The 22,293-nt window shown below is 39.6% G+C and overlaps 1 protein-coding gene across 3 annotated transcripts; it reads right to left on the minus strand.

The window, feature by feature from the left end:
* Window positions 1-8,836: 8,836 nt before the first annotated feature.
* Window positions 8,837-20,192, minus strand: LOC131245037 (F-box protein At5g52880). Of its 3 annotated transcripts, none has more exons than XM_058244208.1 (7): window positions 19,800-20,186; window positions 16,642-16,796; window positions 15,936-16,023; window positions 14,581-14,774; window positions 14,030-14,175; window positions 9,290-9,474; window positions 8,837-9,234 (listed from the first exon to the last, which is right to left on the minus strand). In XM_058244208.1, the coding sequence occupies exons 1-6, from the start codon at window positions 19,982-19,984 to the stop codon at window positions 9,292-9,294; spliced, it is 951 nt and encodes a 316-aa protein (XP_058100191.1). In that variant the 5' UTR covers window positions 19,985-20,186; the 3' UTR covers window positions 8,837-9,234; window positions 9,290-9,291. The 3 variants fall into 3 exon arrangements, with proteins under 3 accessions (XP_058100191.1, XP_058100190.1, XP_058100192.1); XM_058244207.1 differs by having other exon boundaries at window positions 8,837-9,209; window positions 19,800-20,184; XM_058244209.1 differs by lacking the exons at window positions 8,837-9,234; window positions 9,290-9,474 and adding an exon at window positions 9,482-10,688 and having other exon boundaries at window positions 19,800-20,192.
* Window positions 20,193-22,293: the final 2,101 nt, after the last annotated feature.

Consider the following 22,293-nt stretch of genomic DNA (forward strand, 5'->3'; position numbering starts at 1 on the left):
CAGCTCTCTCGTGTTGTCCACCAAAATGAGCTCGAGAGGTTTATTTTTTCATCCTGCATTTACATGTGCAAACTGATGATATGTGTGGGATCCAACTGTCCACTGGAGTTGCCATCATGCGAACGTATCATGCCACAATATCAGGCCGACTATGAGTTTTGGTGGCCACACTAGTGTAGCACATCTTGACTGCTTGGCTCTAGTGACTGGTGCTGATAACTATAGCACCTGTTGGTAGAAAATGAGTTGTTCATTTTCTAATGTCATCCAAACAGGCCCTTAAGTTTTCTACTTCAGGAAAGATATTCCACCTTAGCTTACTGCTATACAAATTCCGTTAACTCATTGCCCTTGAGCAGATTGTCGAAATTTTCATATATGCTTCTAATCACCTATTTTTTGGATACTCATAGGCATACATCTATTGAGGCTAGTGATGTTTGCGGTCTTGTAGTCTGTGGAGGGAGAGAAATAGTAGGATCTTTTGGGACGTCCACGTGTCAGTGGTGGCGGTCTTGAAGTCAAGTTTCTTGTGAAAGAGTGGGTTTCTTGTATTTTCGCCTCTAGCAATGAGGAGTGGCTAGAAGAAGCTGGGTTTGCGTTATATATATGCAAGATACGTGACAATTGTTCTTGGGAAAATGCATTGGGATGTGTTACAATGCATTTGGAAAACTTGGATCCAATCTGAAACTTAACCATTTAAAAGTAACTTGGAATAACTGATTGGATAAGGTGGTGTGTTTGCCTACAATAATTGGAGTGGTGAAAAATGTCGCCGAACCGAATTAAAAAGGATATTACTACAAAGGTGTTTGGAAATTCAATTTTAATGGAAGCTTCATGGAATCTTGATCTTTCAGGAATGAAGGGATTTGTCACAATGCATTTGGAGTAACTTGGATTTAATCTGAAACTCAGCCATTTGAAAAATAACTTGGAATAACTGATTGGATAAGGTGGTGTGTTTGCCTACCATGATTGGAGTGGTGAAAACTGTGGCCAAATTAAAAAGGATATTACTACAAAAGGTGTTTGGATATTCAATTTTGATGGAAGCTTCATGGAATCTTGATGTTTCAGGAATGAAGGGGTCTCCAGGCCAGGCAGAAGGGCATGAGATTTCTTTTTTTTTTTATAATTTTTTTTTTAAATTTTAATTAATTAATTAATTAATTTTTAAAATTTTTGGCTTTGTATTTCTAGTTTAATTGAAGGTGATTCCCAAAATTTCATTCGATAGGCAACATATGAAGATTCTAAAATGTGGAGATTGTCACATCCTGCTTATGGTATACAGGTGTAAAAGAATTTGATGCATCTTCTATTCATGCATTGAGAGTTGCCAACAAGTTGGCTAGCTTTTTTGCGGTGGTGGTGCTTTTGGGAGGGTCACTTCTTGTTGACTTCTCAATGTCCCTTCTTTATCTTTTTTTTTTAATTTTTAATTTTTTAAGCACTACTTTTCAACATAGTAATACATCTATGGTTTGGATCAATGTAGTTAAAGGTGCTAGGTGCATTCAGGCCCCTGGAACTCACGGGGCACTAGGTATACTGAATGTGAAAGGGCACTAGGAGATGCATTAGTTTTTTGTAGTAGTTTTAGTTCTATATTTAATTAGAGCAAAAGGAAAGGGTACTAACTTTAAAGTTCTGTTACACTTGGTCTGACACCACTCCCTAGGATTCACATCCACTCAAACATTCCAATGAAACAAGTATTCATTCCAACCATAATTCAAATAATTCCAATGAATAACACGTGTTTATGAGTCTAGACCATTCACATGAATCAAATCATATTCCATAAGGACCATAACCTTTCAAATATTGTAGGAAATTGAAGTAAAAGCTAAGGCAATGAAGCAAGTTACTCACCAAGCCATCTGTTGTTCAAATTACTAATCAAAGCATCCATCAAACCGTTATATTTAATAACTGTACAATACTAATAGAACGAAATTAAAGGCCTGTTTGGGATCTTGGAAAATAAAGGAGAGAGTGACATTTTCTATTTTCCAAGAAAGCATTTGGAGAGGAATAAAAAAACATGGGGAGGTCTGGGAATTTTTTTATGACTTTTTCTATGACAAGACTTTCTTGAAAAATGTTTTCCACCAACAAGTGAGCTCCCAATTAGGGAAGGTCATTTTCTTGATGAGTATTTTCCACCCAAATACTTCAAGCTCCCAAACGGGCCCTAAGAAGAAAAAGATTTCATGAGTTTATGAAAATCAAAGGAATTTTGTAACCAGAGGTATTCTCATAAACCTAAAGAGGGGAGATGTGTGCTCAATCTAATCCAGTTAAAATTGACTGTCACAAATGCATTGGAAGGGGCCAATGTCAATGTATTTTGGTCTTTTATATCATTGGGAAAACTTTGAACGCATGATATATATTTCGGGGGTCAAACAACGTTGGGAACAAGAAAATGATCCTGTTTGAAAACCTCAGTTGGCTTTCCAAGATCATTCCATTCCTGCACCAATTCAGCAACTTACGACCAAATTAGGTATCACGTAATAGCAGGAATTGAAAATTTAGGGTGATGTCAAGGCGTTAGTGGGTCACAGGTGTGGTGGGTCTGTAAGAGACTAATTTTGGTTGTGTTGCTAGGAAAGCTGTTGCCTGGAGGCTCTGCAATCCGCTTCCTTGATGTGATGATCCAGACTGTTCATCTAGAATTCTCCACGTGTTTCATATCATCATTGATTTCATCATCAATAGAAAATGACTTGGAAACAACTGACACCAAAATGCGCTTAATAAATGTCGGTCTCCTATTATTAAGATTCGTATAAACTGCAGGAGCTTGTAGATCAAAAATCTGGATCATCATGTGGTGGGCGTCCTCTAGGAGTAGTTGCTCGCAAACCTCATTTTGGGTTCTAGTTATTAGGGGCCATTGTAGGTGTCAACATCTGTCAGCTAGGATGCTAGACGATCAAGATGCATGACAGTAGTGTAGCCTTCTGGAACTTAGGATGGGCTTGATCTATTTGGCATGGTACATTTACATGATGGTGCATCTCATGGAGGATTTGGAATCAACGCAGGTGCACCCATTTGGCATGTGTAAAAGTAGCGGAGAAGAGACTCCTCTTAAATTCAGTTTAGCAGAAAACACCAGCTGTTTTTCAGACAGCTGCAATCATCATGCAGGGGTATGCTATTTTGAATTATAAATGGGTGTCACCGAAGCAGGCTATAAAAATCTCTCTCTCTCTCTCACCGAAGCAGGCTATAAATCTCTCTCTCTCTCTCTCTCTCTCTCTCTCTCTCTCTCTCTCTCTCTCCTTTTTTTTTTTTCTTTTTTTTGGTAAGGTGACACTACCAGGGATTGAACCCCTGATCCACACGATCCACTCACACACTACACTGTCTCCCCCAGCTCATCTAACGAGCCAGAGACATTCCAAAAAAATGGTCTTAAGCTCAGATTGATTAGCATGTTATCTTAGTTCTTGTGGTTGAAGGCTGTTTTAGTTTGTTTCTAATTTACTTTGGATTAGCTCTAGTAAATTTTGAGAGAAGTTTTGTTAGATTTTACTGAGTTTCTATTTGGTAGTAAGTTGATTTAGAAGAGTTTTACATTTAGAAAGTTAGGTTTTAGTGTGTGAGTTTTAGATTTAGAAAGTTATGTTTGTGTGTGTGTGTGTGTGTGTGTGTGTGTGTGTGTCTGTGTGTGTAGGTCCATGGATATCCAACGAGTATTGAGAATTTACACAAAAAATGTCATCCCTTGTTTATCCATCTTTCTACTGTCAATGTTGTTCTATCTTCAAGTTGTTCTCGCTGTTTCCCGATGCCTTTGTGAGAGGTACCATTGGCCTGGACTTTTCTTTGGAGTATGAGATAGGTTGTCTTAGAAATCTCCATTTTGTTTGGATAATGTGCTCAATGACTGATTCCATGCGATTCCAAGTAACTTAACATGATCATCTCGTAACCCACCAAGAAGAGATTTTTTATTGTGCTGTAGAATGTTGATATCCTTACTAAAGCATTTTGAATGATTCGTTATGTAGTAAATGTAACCAGGTTGGATGAGAATAGTTGATGAGAAATACTATTGAAGTCCAATGAAAAATAGTGTGTAATAAATAATAGGACAAGGCCCCATGCATTTAGTGTATAAAGGAAAACTGTGCTTTATCAGCTTTAGTAAAGGGGGTAGTAGACACGGCATGGCTAATGATATTGTCAAGAGGTGGGACAGAAAAGGCGAAACCTGGAAATTAGCTCTTTCTCTTTTCAGTTGTTGCTGAGTGTTGCAACATGGGTGCTTTCTGAAAAGACGATGATCATGATTAAGGCGTTTGTTGATAACTGTCTTCCCCCTTCGACGACGAAACCATACTATTCTCAACTGAGTACAAAAAAATTTCAAAGAATAAAAAAAAGAAAAAGAAAAAGAAGAAGAAGAAGAAAAAGATGTTAGGTTATATTAGTATGCTTTGTACAGATCACATCTATTGAGTGGAAAAATTGAATCATACCCTTCACTGTTGTGCATTCCTTGGATATACAACTCATCCAAAGTGGTTCAAGTTATTAAATCCCTTGGAAAAAATATGGTTATTTCTTGAAACACCAAGTGGTTTATATCCCCATCTTTCTTTCTTAAAAAGAAGATAGTTACACTTTTTAAGTTCTATTGCTCCTAGTTGCATTGGTACACACGTAGAGGCCATTTATCAAATGGTTAAGCATGGTATTTGCATGCCAAGTCTTATCCTTTCTTTCCATCTCTTTCTTTCTTAAAAAAGAAGATTGTTTCTTGAAACAACACCAGCTTTTCAAACATGTAGCTTTGTTCTTTCTTGCTTTCTTTTAAATAAATATGAATCATCCATTTCCTGAGCTAGTTATTGGATGCCTGAGATCATCCAATTAAAATGAACGTGTAGTGAATCAAAAGATCGGACTGGCGTGGGGAGTGATCTTGATCATTGATCAGCCTGTTTCTAGTATAATTAATGTGGATCATCCATTTTTTAGAGTCATGTATCATTTATTACAGGGTTAGAATAATTTAACCAAAGCGAACTTTTAAAAGGGCTGTGGGACCTGCAAAAAGGATGTCCTAGAATAATGGTGGGACCATTTGTATTATGATCAATATGGACCATTCAATTCCCTAGCCAGTGTTTGAATGGTTAAGATTGAATTTTTTTTTAATTTTTTATTTTATTTTATTTTATTTTATTTTATTTTTGAGATGGACGGTAATCAAAGGTGGAGCCCACATGATGGATGTTCTAGACCATTGATAAAAACCAATTGTAATATAGTCCGGATGGACACTCCAATTCCTGAGCCAATGACTAGATGATTGAACCATAAATTTCCCATTCAACTATGGCCCTATCCGGTCTTTTCCCCCGTTTTGCTGAAACAGAAGGAGCTGTATGATCCTGTGGCCTTTCCCGTTGCTGAATGTAAGTCGGATCCTTGACTTGAGTTCCATGTTATCCTCAGGTTTCATTGATTCAAACTGTTGATAGGACGGTCATCACCGTAGACGGATGATGCCCCCAAGAAAAGTTCAAGCAATGGATGGCGTATCTTTTCCATGGAGATGTTGCCATTAGGTCTGAGGAACCGAAATGTGGCTGATCCATACTTGTGGTATGGTTTATATTTCACTTAGGATGGTCCATCTAATGGGGCCCACTATGTATGGAAATCGATTGAAGATACACAGATCAGATGACCCGAACTATCTAAACAGTGGAAGGAAATCAATGGCAGGAAGGGGGTAAAAGAAAAAAAAAAAAACAGTTTATGGCTGATTATGGCTGACAGTAAGATCTTTGAAACATTCTTCCATCCCTAATGAGGCCACTAGATGGACACTTCAGATTAGCTCTCACGTGTTACGGTTCTCTGGGCTCTTCAGCCGGGAGAACGTGGTTCGTAAGGGTGGGCCGGACAGCTCTCATTGGTTGAAGTACTAGTGAATCCTATATCGTCTTGGTTGGGAACCACGCAACCGAGAGTACTCCCATCCTTGTCTTTCTCTAACCAAATGTTAGTCTCAACAGGAACTACATGATCATGAGGCACGAGGGTAGGTAGAGGCTAGAGCATACTTGGTTTTCATGCTATACTGTGGAGCCCATGGTTCAGTAATCTACTAATCTAGACCATTGATCTATTAGAACCCACCACTTAACCCTTCGATTAGTTGCGAGCAAATAAGGACCTAGAAGATAGAAGATACAAGAATGGTCCATATTTAACCTAAAGTGCGATTTATTGGGTTAGCTAGGATCTTCAAAAATAGAATTATGGGGCCAAAAAGATAGAAGACGAAAGAATGGTCCACATTCAGCCAAAAGGGCCACTTATTGGGACGGCTAGGATCTTCCAATCTTGGGAGAGTTTGGGGGGTGGGGGGGGGGGTTATGTCTTCCATTGGTGGGGCCAAACAGAGCAAATGCTTTTGGGTAATTGAACCATGGTCTCTAGTTGTACAAATTGAAACAGGAGTATGTTGTTGGTATAATTAATACAATAGAAGAAGCCAATCCATTACATTGGGTAATTATTTTGTCCCCATTGGTACGTTCGTCCAGATGAGGAGGCTATCTTTATTTCTTGGTGTTGTGCAATCATGGTTATATGCATTCACGCTCTGCTACTTTTGGTTGGGTTTCTATGCATTGAAACCATTAAATTCAGTTCAAGCAATAGATCTCCCAATTTGGGTTGCATGGAAAGACAAAATATGTGTTCCTCATGTTCAAACCAGGTCTCTAAGATCCTATTGATCACCTCTGTTCTTGGGTTGGATGGCATTGTTGTAATGGAGAGGATTGTGCTATGAAAATGTCGCTGTCACCGGACATGTCATAGCTTGACCTCCGAAACCCACATGGGTTTGATACCTACAATAACATGCCTTCTCAAATTGCGTCTTTGAGTGATGAACTGAATCCTTCTTTGCTTGGCTTGAAGCATTTGTGTCACTTGGATCTAAAAGCAATTTCAAAGGAACCCCTTTTCTGGAATTCATCAGTTCATTCAAGAAATTGAGATATCTTAGGCTCCCTAATTCTGGATTTAGTGGAAGAGTTCCTTATTAGCTTGGGCATCTCTCGAACTTGCATTATCTCGATATCCATTCGGATTCTTTTTCTGTTGCTGAGCTGCTTGTAGGTAACCTTCATTGACTTTCTCATCTTTCTTCTTTGAAACACCTTGACATGGGTGGAAGTGAACCTTAAAAAGTGCAAATGAGTGGCTGCAAGCAATCAACATGCTTCCTTCTCTAACAGAGTTATACTTGCCATATTGTCGCATTCATAGCACCCCATGTCTTCCATACGTTAATTTCACATATCTTAGTCCTCAACCTTTCCCTGAACCATATCAATTCTATAATACCTCACTGGTTGTCTGACATCAGTAGCTTTGTGGATCTTAATCTCAGCTTCAACAGCTTTCATGGTCCAATTCGGAGTGCTGTTGGGAATATGACTTCTCTTGAAGTCCTGGACCTGTTCGGAAATGAACTTGAAGGTGGGTTACCAAGAGCATAGGGGAATCTCTGCAACTTGTGGAGTTCAGATAATAATGCTGAGCAATTTCAGTGGAGGAATCTCTGAACTCCATGGAAAGTTTATTAGGAGGGATAGTTTGGAGACATTGATTTTTGACCATTAGTCAACTTAAGGATTACTTGCCTGATTGGTTAGAGCACCTTAAAAATCTATTAGTCCCTGATCTAATATATATATATATAAAACTTTCTCTACAGTCCAATCCCTACCTCTCTGTGGCGATCTGTCTTTGATTGAAGTATATCTTGCTTTTAACAGACTGAACGATACTGTACCAAAAAGTATTGGGCAACTTGGAGAGCTTTAAGTTCTGAATTTATCTTTCAATTTTTCAGAGCGTGTCATGGTTCTGTCTATGAACTCCTAAGGCTTGAATTTGAACTCAAAAGTGGGTTCCTCCTTGTCAACTCATAAGCATTAGACCGGCTAGATGTCAATTGGGGCCATGATTTCCTCCCATGGCTCAAGTGCAGAAAGAAATTTCTGATCTGGAATTCTCTAGCACGGAAATTTCAGATAAACGTGCCCCATTGATGTTTCCTACGTATATCTCTCTCACAACTAGATCAATGGCACCATGCCAAATTCATGGAACTTTTCAGGGAATGCATATGTTTATTTGAGTTCCATCTGCATTGAAGCCGTTACCCACTTTGCCCATTTAAAGCAGACGTATTGGATCTCTCCTTGAATTTGTTACCAGGGCCCATTCTCCTGAACATTGTTGTAATGATGCCTCAGCTGTCGCATTTACTTCTTTCTGGCAAAACCTTATAAATGGAATTATCCCTTTTCCCTGTGCAAGATAAACACTTTCACTTTGTCCGTTCTCAATCTCTCAAAAAATCGTTTGCCTGGAGGAACTCCCTCAGTGCTGGAAGATTGCTATGTTTTATTTGGCAATCCCTACTGGTTGAGACATGAGATATACAGTGGGAATTGCTTTCCGAGCAGCTTCAATCTTGCATAAGTTCCTTGTTTGACATACGAGGTGATTTTCAATTTCCAAGTGCAGTTTATTAGGCAACTATCAAGAAACAAACTGCATGCAAACCTTTTTCTGTTCAACGCTGATTATTGTTAATGTTCTTTTTCAACTGTCCATTCACTTTTTTTTTTCCCTCTTGTTTTCTTTTTTAAACTTCTTGGTCGAAGCTTGCTAGCACCCACCAGATGAATGGAACAGATAATGGACCATCGTGCCACCTGTCAAATTTCTATAGGAGCTCATAATGAGGAGCTTTCTGGCATTGCACACCAAATACACAAATCTCAACCCATGGGAGCATGGGATCTTCAAGTAAAATAAAGGAAGATTATCCCAACAAATAAAAAGCATTACAATGTTTCTCACATTTCATTGGGGGCCAAACAAAGCCTGAAACCTTTGTAGAAGCCCGGGTGGAATGTAACACGAGCTAGCACATTTCTTTATAGTCATATTTACCACAAGTTTGCCAATTCATCACTCACAATAACGTGTTTCTCTTCTTCTGCTGACTGAAAACCTCATAACCAAACCTGAGGACCATTTCGCCATCTGCAAGTGACCCATGTTTTTCTTTGCACTGCATCCCTTTTTCATTTCTTTTCTTTCTTCTGAAAGGAAGATTTACAAAGGATAGCACCATAAACCTGCAATTTAGCCACAAATGATCCCCTTACATCATATGACAGGCAAATACCTGAAATGAAATTCAAATGAATGAACGTACCTTCATATCAAGGGCTTCTTGATGTTGCTAATGTGTCTACGGTGAGCTTGGTAACTGCCAATGTGTCTTGGGTAAGCCCACAACTTGGGTAACCGCCGCTCTGAAAATGATGCCCTGTCGGAATCACTATCACTATCTGAAGAAGAAGCTGTCAACAGAGACTCACCCAGAAGATACTCCACAACCTGAGGACAGACTGGCAACAATCATGCATACAATTCTAGTAGATGTGGTAAAGTGTGGATGCCAAAATTCGATGTCAAGCCAGAAGAATCCCACCCTGGGGTCAGTGCAAATTCCTCCAGCAAAATAATATAATAACCACCAGTCACCAAGCTTCTAAGTTAGTGCTTCTACTGGCTCAAACATGAGGTGATTAATCTGGTAAGATGATCGAGGAATGCTAGTATTCATCAGGCTGGGTTTTCTTTGTTTAGGTTTTTTCCCCTTTCTCTTTTCTTTTTCCGTCAGATTTTGTTTTGTTTTGTTTGTTTCTCTTCTGTTTTCTGTTTCAGCTCTGCCTAATAAATTGATTCATCTTTCAAAAAAGAAAAAGAAAAAATAAAAAGAAAAAAAAATCAGGCCGGGTGGCAAACATGCTGTGATTGATCTGGTAGACTAAGTAGATGGGCTGGCTATAGACCAAAAAATCGCGGTGATTGGAGGACTCTGACTATCCAGCTGTGAGTTTTAATGGTTCAATGTGGACCACTGCTCTAAGTGTTCCTTTTGAAGGTCATATTGGATGGCTACATCAGTCCAGTGCACTTAATTTTTTGGGATGAAGGCTTATCCACATGATGGCCAACCAGAACAACAGTTCCAATCACCACGTGCTTGCCACGTTCACCGTGAGCCTACTACATAGAAGTTATATTCAGTCGCATGATGCATACTAGCATTCCTCTTCTGAAATATGTCAACATGGCCATCGTTCTTGTCGTGTCATACATGCCTTGTCTATCAGTGTACCTTCTTTCCATCAAGCAATTTGATGCACTGTTACCAGGTGACCCCAGAGGCTTGCCTTTTTTCTTTTTGTTGTTGGCTTGTGAACACTATTAACGGATGCAGACAAAAATTAGTTCCTGTTCCAAGAACATCTTTGCCATGTTTTGCGAAACACGTTTCCATGGTTAGCAAGGCACAGTTCCCATGGAAACAACAACAAGATTTCTCAAAGGAAGCATCCACTCAGATGCAATGAGGTCAATGCGCACATATCTCCATGATTCAAGTATGGTGAGTGCGAATTTAACTTGCACTTCAAGATGGACTCTTCAAAATTTTGAATTCTGAAATGCTTACAGATTCATGCTAACTGTCTCTCAATGGTGAGAAATAATTCCAACCAGAGGGCAACAGCAGTACTGATCAGGAAAACTGTGGTCTGTGATTGCTGGGCACATTGAATTCATACACATATTTAGATATGCAGGGTATCAGTAGAAAGCCATTGTGCAAACCGAAGCATTTAATCAAATATTCCAAACTACGATATATATCATAAAACCCATGGACTGTCATTGATACTTAGGGCGTGTTTGTTAACGCTGAATTTTTGTACTTAACGTGGAATTGGGAAAATATTCCGTGTTTAGTGGTGTTTGTTAATGCATTGTTAACGCAGAAGAAGGAAAGTGCTAAGTGGTTTTTCACTGGAGTCTTTCTGTGATAGGAGTCTAGCTTAATGGTGAACGCAGAATGCGCTCCCTGATTTTTTATTAAACAAAAATTTTTTCTTCCAAAATTACCCCTTTTCAAGTTACTAGGGCAATTTTTTCTTTTAAATTGTTTGCGCAATACAAAATCAACCTTTAACCTGTGAAACTTCTTTATGCCCCACCATGATTTATGTGTTTGATCCATACCGTCCATCAACTTTTTCAAATCATTTAAGGTGTGAGCCAATAAAACAAGCGGGTCGAAGGATTAATTGGACCACAAGGTGGGGATTGAACGTCCACAGTTAAAAGCTTCTTGGGAGCTGGAGAACTTTCGGATCAAGCTGATATTTGTGTTTTCACTTCATCCACGTCTACATGACCTAATGAATAGGTTGGATGGTATAAAAAAACATCACAAAGGCCCTTAGAAAGGTTTCAACGGTGGATGTCATAATCACTGCAGCATCCTTTGGTGTGGCTCATTGAAGTTATAGATCTGCTTCATCTTTCATATCATATATTAAAATAATATGAGAAAAACGATGAACGGCTTAGATAAAATACTTACATCATGGTGGGCCCCACAGAGCCCTGCCCGGACGATAATCCGTCCAGGCCGAGGTAGGATGTAATCCGCATTTGAAGCGGATGGGCTGGGACGGATTGGGAAGCGGATTGGCTGGTTTATTGACGTCAACAAGTTTTGTAGGTCCCATCATAACGTATTTGTTATATCCATACCGTCCATCCATTTTGCGAGCTCGTCGTAAGGCTTGAGCCGAAAAATAAGACAGATCTAAAGATAAACTGGACCACACTACAAAAAGCAGTGGGGGAATGAACATCTACCATTGAAACCCTTTTGGGGTCACAGAAGTTTCCGATCAATATGAAATTTGTTTTTCCTCTTCATCCAGATATTTTTGACCTTATGAATAGATTAGATGGAAAATAAACGTTATAGTGGGCCTTGCGAATTTTTTAACGGTGAAAATCATTATCCTGCTGCTATTTTTGGTGTGGTCCATTTGAGTTTTGGATATGATTCATTTTTTGGATAATGCTCTAAAATGATCTCGAAAATTTGATGAACAGTGTGGATATAATAAATACATTATCGTAGGGCCCATGTAACTTTGATCTCTTTGAACCATTCGTACAACTCGACCTCGAGGAGCATCGGTGCTTGTCTTGGACGCGGATTTCCTGCGAAAGCCTTTCGCAAGAAGTTCCTGTGCTGGGAACGCAGGTGGGGCCCACTGGGATGTTTGTGAGAAATTCTCACCGTCCATCCTTTTTGTGAGTTCATTTTAGGACATGAGGCCAAAGATGGACCATATCCAATCCTTAAGTGGGCCGAAAATGTGATAATTAAAGGTCCACAGTTGAAATATTCGTGGGGCCACAGAAGTTTTGAATCATGCTAATATTTGTGTTTTCAATTCATCCCAGTAGGAATGACGTTATTAACAGTATGGATAGCATGTAAACATCATTGTTGAACCAGGGAGGTTTCAACGGTAGGAATTTCCCTAAATACATTTTCCTTTAGTACAGTCCACTTGAGTCTTGGATCCTGTTCAATTTTAGTCTAATCTCCTAAAATTAGCTCACAAAACGGATGGACGGAGTGGATTCTTGACAAACATTATGGTGGGTCCCACCTAAGTTCCCAGCGACAGGAACTACCTGCGAAAGGCTTTCACAAGAAATTCGCGTCCGCTCTTCTTAGCACGACACGTATCTACATTGGATACTCCCCTGCCACCAGCCCGATGGGTGGTGGTCCCCATGATGTATGTGTTTCATCCATTCCGTTCATCCATTTTTACATATCATTTTATGTCTCTATCCCAAAAATAAGAGGGATATAAATCTCAGGTTGACCACACCACAGGAAAACAATAGTGACTGGATATCCACCATTAGAATCCTCCTAGGGCCCACTGTATTGTTTATTTGACATCCAATATGTTGATTAGGTCATACATGCCCAGATGAAGTGAAAAAACAAAAATCAACTTGATCCAAAACTTTTATGGCCCCAAAAGGTTTTCAATGGACAAAGCTCATTCAACACTGTTTCCTGTAATGTGGTCCACTTGAGATTGGGATATACCTCATTTTTTGTCTCAAACTATAAAATGATCTGAAAAAATATATGGACAGCATGGATGAAACACATACATCATGGTGGAGCCCACAGAGCACTGACCATCAGCGGCTGGTGGCAGCGGGAGTAGCCAATCCGTTTTCCGTGTGATACACCAGCCCATGGATTCCGTGGGAAAGCCTTTCGTAGGAAGTTCCTGCGTTGGAAGCCTATATGGGGCCTACCCTGACTTTTGTGAGAAATCTACCTTGCGTTGACGCTCATTGAGCTCTAAGTTGTACGAATGGTTTTAAGGAGATCAAAGAGACATAGTTATTGCATGCATGACACTACACAACTACATCAGAAAAGAATCCATCTCTGATCTACTCTTCCAACAATACAATGATGAAAATGTTCTTTCGGAGATGAATATCGAATCAGAGAATGATATGCCTGAAGTAGAAGGACTATATTGAAACTTTGAACAAACTATTATGTCCAATATGCGAGAAGAAATTGCCGCCACACTTATACATGCAAATCATTAATTTTTGTCTGTTTTTATGAATAATGATATTTTAATTTTCTATTAAGTACTTTATAGTTTATTTGAATTAAATAGAATAATTTTATTTTCATTTAATAAAAAATAATTTCTTTATAATGTAAAGCATTTCCAAACAGGAGATAGATAGGGGCAAATGTGTCAAATTAACATATTTCAGACATTTCAGATGTTTGTTAACAAACAGATTGTTTCAAATTCAGTACTTAATTTTCAGACTTCAGCCATAATTACCAAACAAGTTTTTTGACTTCAGATTTCAGATTCGGTCTTTAGATTTCAAATTTAACAAACGGGGCCTTAATCCAACAGCATAACACGCCATTGGGAGAAGAGCATATCACTTAACAGGGCAAGAAGCAGGCAAGAAAAATAGAAACCATGAGTCCTAGAAGAAACTATGGATGTCTTACCTGCTGAGGTGATACAGGCTTAATTTTCTGTTGCTGCTTTTCATCTGTGTGGTGTAAGCTGGTACACTTCATATTGCTGAGCCAAATTATTGATTTGCAACAGCAACAATATCCCCTATTTGATGTAGATCTCCATGATGACTTGCCTGAAGAAGCGGATACATCCCAGCATGATAATAAATATAAAGGTTAGTGCACTATTAAATTGGCTAGGGAGACCAAAAATTTTTAAAAAAAAATCACTGAGCATGGGATTACTTTAAGCCTTTTCAAGAGAATAAATCCAAATTGCACCAATCACAGATAAGAAGTAATAGTAATAATAACCGAAAGAAAATAAAGCAAGAAAGAGAAAGGAGAATAGAAAAGGCAACATGATGCCCAGCAAAAGTGGAAAGAAGGGCTAAACACAGCTTTCTAGAAAAGAAGAAGAAGACGAGGGGCAGGCACTTAGTCATGATCATTTTTTGCTTTTCATCTGTGGGGTTGACAAGTAGAGGAATGAACCCCACCCAATGATGATCTTATAGGGTGGTCCTTAAGAAGCATACCTATATATGTTCTTTTAAAAGTCTCTCTCCAGTCAAGATGCATTACTGGATCCATGTCTTCTTTCTTTTGATACTGGTCTTCACTCAGTTTACCAATCTGCTCCTCATTCTCACAACATATATCGGATTTGCCAAAAAAGAGAGCATATTGTGACTGCCAAAGCTTGTTATCACTCGCCGCCGAATTCCATGACCTTTTCAGAGAACAACGAACTAGTTAATAATCAACAGAAGAAAATGTGCATAGTCATAAAATATATGACAGTGGATAGTTTGGACATGGATGAGTGTGTTGTCACCATAGACGAGGAATAATACACGAGTATCATAGAAAGCCTGATAACATGACATGGTTCATGGTAATTTTGAAAGATACATGATGCAGGACAATTAACCACTTACTCTAAAAGCTCGAACTAATAGAGAGTGGCGAATCAATCCCTTTATCTCATAGCCCAGGCCCCACATTGCATGGGTTAAGACCTTGGCCGAACCTCCTTGTGGGCCCTACTTCACATAGGTTTCGCTTCACACAGGCCACCCACCCCGAGTGTGTCCCCACATCCCACAGGCTACCCCACTCGAGCCTGGTGTGAAAATGCCCCTGCATTAATCACCCCCGGTGAGGAGTCTTGAACACGAGAGAAAATAGCCCCACATTAATCACCCCCGATGAGGAGTCTCGAACACGAGACTTCCCACTCTGATACCACTTTGATGCAGGACAATTAACCACTTGCTCTAAAAGCTTGAATTGATAGAGAGTGGTGAATCAATTCCTTTATCTCATAACCTAGGCCCCACATCGCATGGGTTAGGACCTTGGCCGAATCTCATCGTGGGCCCCACTTCACATGGGTTCCGCTTCACTCGGGCCACCTACCCTGAGTGTGTCCTCATATCCCATAGGCTACCCTACTCGAGCCAGGTGTGAAAATGCCCCTGCATTAATCACTCCCGGTGAGGAGTCTTAAACACGAGATTTTCTGCTCTGATATAACTTTAATGCAGGATAATTAATCACTTGCTCTAAAAGCTTGAACTGATAAAGAGTTGCGAATCAATCCTTTTATCTCATAACCCAGGCCCCACATCGCATGTGTTAGGACCTCGGCCGAATCTTCTCGTGGGCCTCACTTCACATGGGTTCCGTTTCACACGGGCTACCCACATTGAGTGTGTCCCCGCATCCCACAGGCTACCCCACTCAAGTCTGGTGTGAAAATGCCCCAGCATTAGTATGTTGTTAGTATTATTATTATTATTATTTATCATTATTTACTCATCAATTCATAGCAACACAATTTGTAGAATTTTTCTAAAAATTCTCTTGTTGCATAAGATGAAAGGAATACCAGCACACTAATCCAACAGCAACCAAAGTACGCATATCGAGAAAACTGAAGATATGAGCAAGAACATCTTGGGGCAGCTGCTCTGAACCTGAAAGGTGAAAGAGATAAAACACTGTGTTAGTAATAACAGTAAGTACATTCTGCCAGAGGAAGAACCAAGCCAGATGAAACATCTCCCTCGAAACATATTCCCAAGGAAAACTGAATAAGCAGGCAGCTAAAAGTGTACAAAAGAAGGAAAATGCTCCAGCTTGAATCCCTGGAAAGGACCCAACTCCTGATCCCTAATGAGCAGGCAACTGAGAGCCTTTGAGATGAGGATAAAAAGGAAGGGGATAGGGGATCACCTTGCCTAAGGCCCCAGGAGGCTTTAAAGAAACCAAAAACTTCATAGAGGAGACACAAGATTTAATCCAGGCACTCCTTTTAACTCCAAAACTCATACGAGCAACTTCAATGCTTAAAAGTGTCAATTCCTCAAACGTATTACTTGATGAAGTAATTTCTTATTGTCACTATCGGATTGACATGATTGAAAATATGATATACAGTTAATGCAACAGTGATGATATGATCAGATGCTTATTTCATGGAGAACAACTGCTGTGTCATTCAAGATATCCAATGTTGTAGGCAACAATAATCATATGCAGAAGCCTTAATGGATGTAATCCAAGATATTCTTATCTAGAAAGCATACTATTACCTCCTTCAGCTTGTTGGGTTTTCAAATGTCTCTTCTGAGCAACTACAGCATGCTTGAACTCTGTAACAGCCAACCCCCTTTTCTGTTTAGGCAATGCGACTTCAGCTGCTTGGAGAAGGAGGTTAGCAGCTGAAACTCCACGGCTTGTATGCACACTGTATTGTTTCAGCAACCATTTCCAAAGTCAGAAACCATATTCTTCGACATGCAGCATAGTTAATCTACTAAACACTACAAATCCTTTTTGAAACCTACATCCTAACACAATCATTTCCACAAAGCACCTCAACACGGTTGAAAGAGAATATGGAAGAAAGAGGAATGTTTATATGCATGAATGAGCACACTTACTTCGCACTTGTCTCTCACACGTGGCAACTCGATACATGTTTGACGCAAGACAACCAATCACTTGCTCTAAAAGCTCAAACTGATAAAGCATGGTGAATTAACCCATTTATCTCATAGCCCAAGTTAGGCCCTTGGCCGAACCCCCTCGTGGGCCCCACTTCATGTGGGCTCCACTTCACATGGACCCCACCTCACATGAGCCACCGTACTCCCCGTCGTGGGCCCCACTTTACATGGGTCCTGCCTCACTCGAGCGCAGTGTGAATATGCTCATGCATTAATCACCCCCGGTGAGGAGTGTCGAACACACGACCTCCCACTCTGATACCACTTTTGACGCAAGACAACTAACCACTTGCTCTAAAAGCTCAAATTGATAGAGCGTAGCGAATTAATCCCTTTATCTCATAGCCCAGGTTAGGCCCTTAGCCGAACCCTCCTCGTGGTCCCCACTTCACATGGATCCTGCCTCACACGAGCCACACGCCTCACACAGGCCGCCCACCTCACTCAAGCCTAGTGTGAAAACGCCCTTGCATTAATGTTCAACATCAATACGTTGAGGCGTATTGGTAATCTTAATTTTTTAAGTAAGTTGCTTAGGTGCGGTTTTAATTTATTTGATTTTTCTTTTCGGTATTTTTATTTTTTTTATTTTTTATTATTTTTTATTTTTTTATATTTTTTTTTTTTTGAGTTAGCTTGTCAGTATACAGCCATGTCAGTACACACACTCCATGTTAGCCACCCCCGCTAGGGATCGATACCAAGACCTCAAGTGTTGAAACGAGGTATCTCCGCTCAGTCTGCCATTGAGCCATGGATCTAGGTATTTTTATTTTTTTTTTGGTTAACAAGTCATATTAGAGTCTATGATCTAATATGATCTTTATGAGATCTCTCTTATACCAGTGAGGGAATAATGGCCTGTTAGGTTTGCCTTGTGATGGGGTTGGGATCATGTGAGGTTTGGAAATCTATTCTATGCATATGTGAAAAGGCTTGGGCAGGTGCTCGTGTGGTGGGTTGAGCACTCTTTGGTGAAGTGTAGAGAAAAAGCAAGTGTAGAAGGGTTGGAACATCCATTGTGCTGGTGTTCTTCTTGATAAATAAAATTTACACGTTCTCTCTTCCACTCCATTGTGGTTTCATCTTCTTCTTGGTAAGAATGATATCATTGAAAAGAAAGAATAGTCTTGCAGGAATTCCTTGTGACATTCAATGGGAGGCAACATAGCATGCAGCATGCTGCCTGTCAGGGACTTATGGACAAATTGGAGGTCTGACAAGTATACTCATAGATGTTTAATACAAGTATGCAACGGAAGAATCAAGATGCTCGTCAGGAGGAACACACTGTGTAGATGCCTTGTCTAAAAGATAAGCCAATGTATTCATCAGGTGGCACATGTACACTGAATGTGGACCATTGGGAAATTTCCATCAGCTGTCCATTCCTTTTGTACATGTATCAACCATCAGATGATCAGATCAACCTGATTTTCAATCAGGCATATACACAAAGCGGCCCATAAGATGAGTGGCCAAGATCTCCCACACATATGAGGCAAATTGTCACATGTGAGAGGTGAGTGCCAAAAAATGAACTGTATTTGATCTTCAGCAATTAGCTTCTAGAAGGCAAATGGAAGCCAAGTGATTTATTTTATTTTATTTTATTTTTATTTTTTTGGTACCAAAAAATTTATTGACATGACAGAAAATTTTACCTCCACCAAATATACATCAACCTATACCCAAATCATCAAACTCTAATGTCTCCCACCCGAAATTTATCTAAAGTATACATCCTCTGATTTCTTTTGGAAGATCCTTTATGCCTCTCATTATCTGTATGAGCACTCCCTCTTTTTGACAAACCATCCGCCACCTAATTACTCTCCCGGCATATATGCCTCAACTTGTGACGGATAGCTGACAAATTGATTATGAGCTCCACCCACGAATATCACCCCAACCACGTTAGTGAATCACTTGCCATTATCCCATCAAAAACACTCCTTGAATCACTCTCAATTCTGCATTAGATAACCCAATGGAATAACATGGCTTCACTCCATCTATAACAGCGGTTATTTCTGCAATGGTATTTGTGACTATACCATAGAGATGACTAAATGCAAAGATCACATTTCTGTTACTATCCTCAGTTTAATCTTATTAAAACCCACAAACATAAAATAAAAACCCTAAATTTAGTGTTATAAAAACCCACAAATATTTCGTTGCAAAAATGTGAAACTCATGTGCAAGATGGAATATCCTGCATGCACAGAAAAGGTCCCCAATTACATACGATCAACGGCAATGTAATTCTAATCAGAGCAATGAAAGCAAAATCTGCAAATATTCAAATTTAATTTTTATTATTATTATTTTTATTTTATTTTATTTTAAAAAAAAGCCACATTAGATACCCAAATGGAATCCTCAGGAACATGCAACAACTAACACATACTTTAATGCAATCAAGACTACATATAAACAAACAAAACAAAAAACAAAAAACAAAGAGAGAGAGAGAGAGAGAGAGAGAGAGAGAGAGAGAGAGAGAGAGAGAGAGAGAGAGAGAGGGCAAAAAACGAAATATAGGATTGAATCTCTAAGCTACCGACATAACTAAATTCACCATTCTAATGATATGAGAGGTACAAATATCTTATAGGGCAAAAGGAGAAACCTGTATAGCAGAATGTATTTTGACAAGGACCGACAAGATAAAAGAAAAGAAAAGAAAAAAAAAAAACCGAGAGAGGAGGAATTTGAGAGGAATGATAGAAACGTACTTGGGAAGGAGGCGAAAAGCGGTGAGGGTGTCTTGAAACATGATAGACTGTAGATTTTTGGGGACTTTACTGTAAGCTCCTCTCAAAATGAAGCTAAGCTCTTTGCAGGCCGATGTGTAATCGTACACCCGACACATTGATTCTCTCAACCCTAATTTCTCGTATCTCTCCAACGACAACGCCATTCCACGATCATACAGAAGAAGACAACAATGAACACTCCATCACACTCTCTCTCTCTTTCTCTCTGCCGATTCCATCTCCATTACCTTCTCTCTCTCTTTCTCTCTGCCGATTCCATTTCCACTTTCGTTGTAGAAATATATAGGTTTCCCTCGCCAACCCAGGGGTTCTGATGCACTTCGCAGCCGTAAGGATATCATTTGATCGGGTTAACCCGACCCGACCCGACCCGACCCATTTAGGGTGCCATCTTTTATGTGTCATCGGGCGCACAAAATTGCACCTATAGAAACCATCTCAACTGCTCACTGAACGGAACAAGCCCCACCAATCCATGCCATTTCCTAACAGCTGTCCACCCTATTTTATCCACGCCGTCCGTCCATTTTGCTAATTTTACCAGCAAATTTTAGGATATAATAAATAAATAAATAAATAAAACAAATCCAAATCTTACGGAGGCCACACCATAGGAAATAGTGGTGAATGAGCGCCTACTATTAAAAACTTCCTTAGATTACTTTAATGTTTATTTTCCATCCAACCTTCTGATTAGGTAATATAGAGCTATTTTAAGGGCAAACACGAATATCAGCTTAATCCAAAACTTTTGTGGCCCCTGTGAAGTTTTTAACGGTGTTATTTCAATTAACACAGTTTTTTATAATGTTGTCTACTTGAGACGGACCATTATGTTATGTGTGCATTTTATTCACACTATCCATCCATTTTTCCACATCAATTTAAGGCAAAAGCCCTAAAATAAGGCAGATTTGAGGCTCAAGTGGACCACATGATAGGAAGCAACAGTGCAAATGAAGCTTGCCATTGAAAGTTCTTTTTCTTTTTTTTTTTCTTTTTCGTTAACTTGTCAGTACACCCTCATTGAAACCTTCCTAGGACCCACCATGACGATTATTTGTCATGCACTTACACCTGGAAAAAGGGAACACAAATATTAACTTGATTCAAAACCTCTGTTACCCACGGGCAGTTTTCAACAATGGGCATTTTATCCCTATGATATTGTCCACTTAATCCTTGATGCTTACACCCACCTCGTCTGGCTTGCCAAGGATGCCAACCATTGAAGCCTTCTTACGGTCTATTATGTTTTTTATTTGCCATCTAACCTATTGATATGGTTATATACACCTGGTTGAATTGAAAAAAACAAATATCATCTTGATCCAAAACTTCCGTGGTCTCCAAGAATTTTTCAATGGTAGGAATTTAATCCCCACTGTGTGGTCGATTTGAGCAGTGAATATTCTCCATTTTTTTGTGTCATAATTTAAAAAGATATTGAAAAATGGATGGATGGTTTGGATAAAAATCATACATCAGGGTGGCCCCTCAGTGGCCCTTGGAGCCTCCGCCTGTGGGTAGTACCTAATCCGCGCCCATTCTTCTGGTGGTCGGTGCTTCTGTATTCTGAGAAATTAAGAATTTCTGCTGCGCCCTCATTTTCTTTTGTCAAGGTTTAATAATAAATCAGCTCTTTTGCTTTAAACATGAACCGTCGCCGCAAACCGTTTGTATTCAACTTCATATATTTTTTTTAGATAACCACATCAAAAGAGAGCATGGAATTAAACGGTTTTTATGATTGTAAAAGGCCCAAATCCAACTGATGGAGTCCCACGGATCTTAGTGCCTGTTTGGATTACCAGTTGCCGCGCGGTAACATGTATGCAAGTAAGAATGCCCATTACGCTGACATTGGTTGTCAGTGTATTTTGACTAACTAATGCTTGTGTTTGGGTAAATATGTAAATTGTTCAACTTTCTACCGATTTGACGTATCAGGCGTTTAGGAAGGAGAGGTTATCAGGCGTGTGGGGCCTCCGTTGTCAACGGATGAATGACATAGATATACAATGCACACATTGAGGTGGGCCCCATAGTCAGGGTACCACCCACATCGCTGGTTCTGGCCTGGGATACCAGCAAAATTGCTCCCGTGGTGAGATGTATCTTCGATCATGCTGACATAATGTCAACGGAATTCCACGGGATTAAATTTTCATTTCCCTATTTTTGCCAGGTAAAATTAATGATGGAATTTCCGGTATTTTGCTATAATGCAATTTAATCATCTACTCAAGAAAACCTCAAGGTTTTAATGGGCATTTTGAACATGGACTGAAACTGGTGACATGTGCATGCATTGCCCAAGTTTAAAAAGTATCATCTGAAACCGTGAATGACGAAGCTACATCAGTCCTGTGTTGGCCCCATACAGGGTGACATGACCTGGTTTATGTGGTGGCCGTAAGATACACCAAAACCAATGCCCAGTCCCCAAGAA

This window comes from Magnolia sinica, chromosome 5 (genome assembly GCF_029962835.1).
Source record: "Magnolia sinica isolate HGM2019 chromosome 5, MsV1, whole genome shotgun sequence".
Lineage (NCBI taxonomy): Eukaryota > Viridiplantae > Streptophyta > Magnoliopsida > Magnoliales > Magnoliaceae > Magnolia > Magnolia sinica.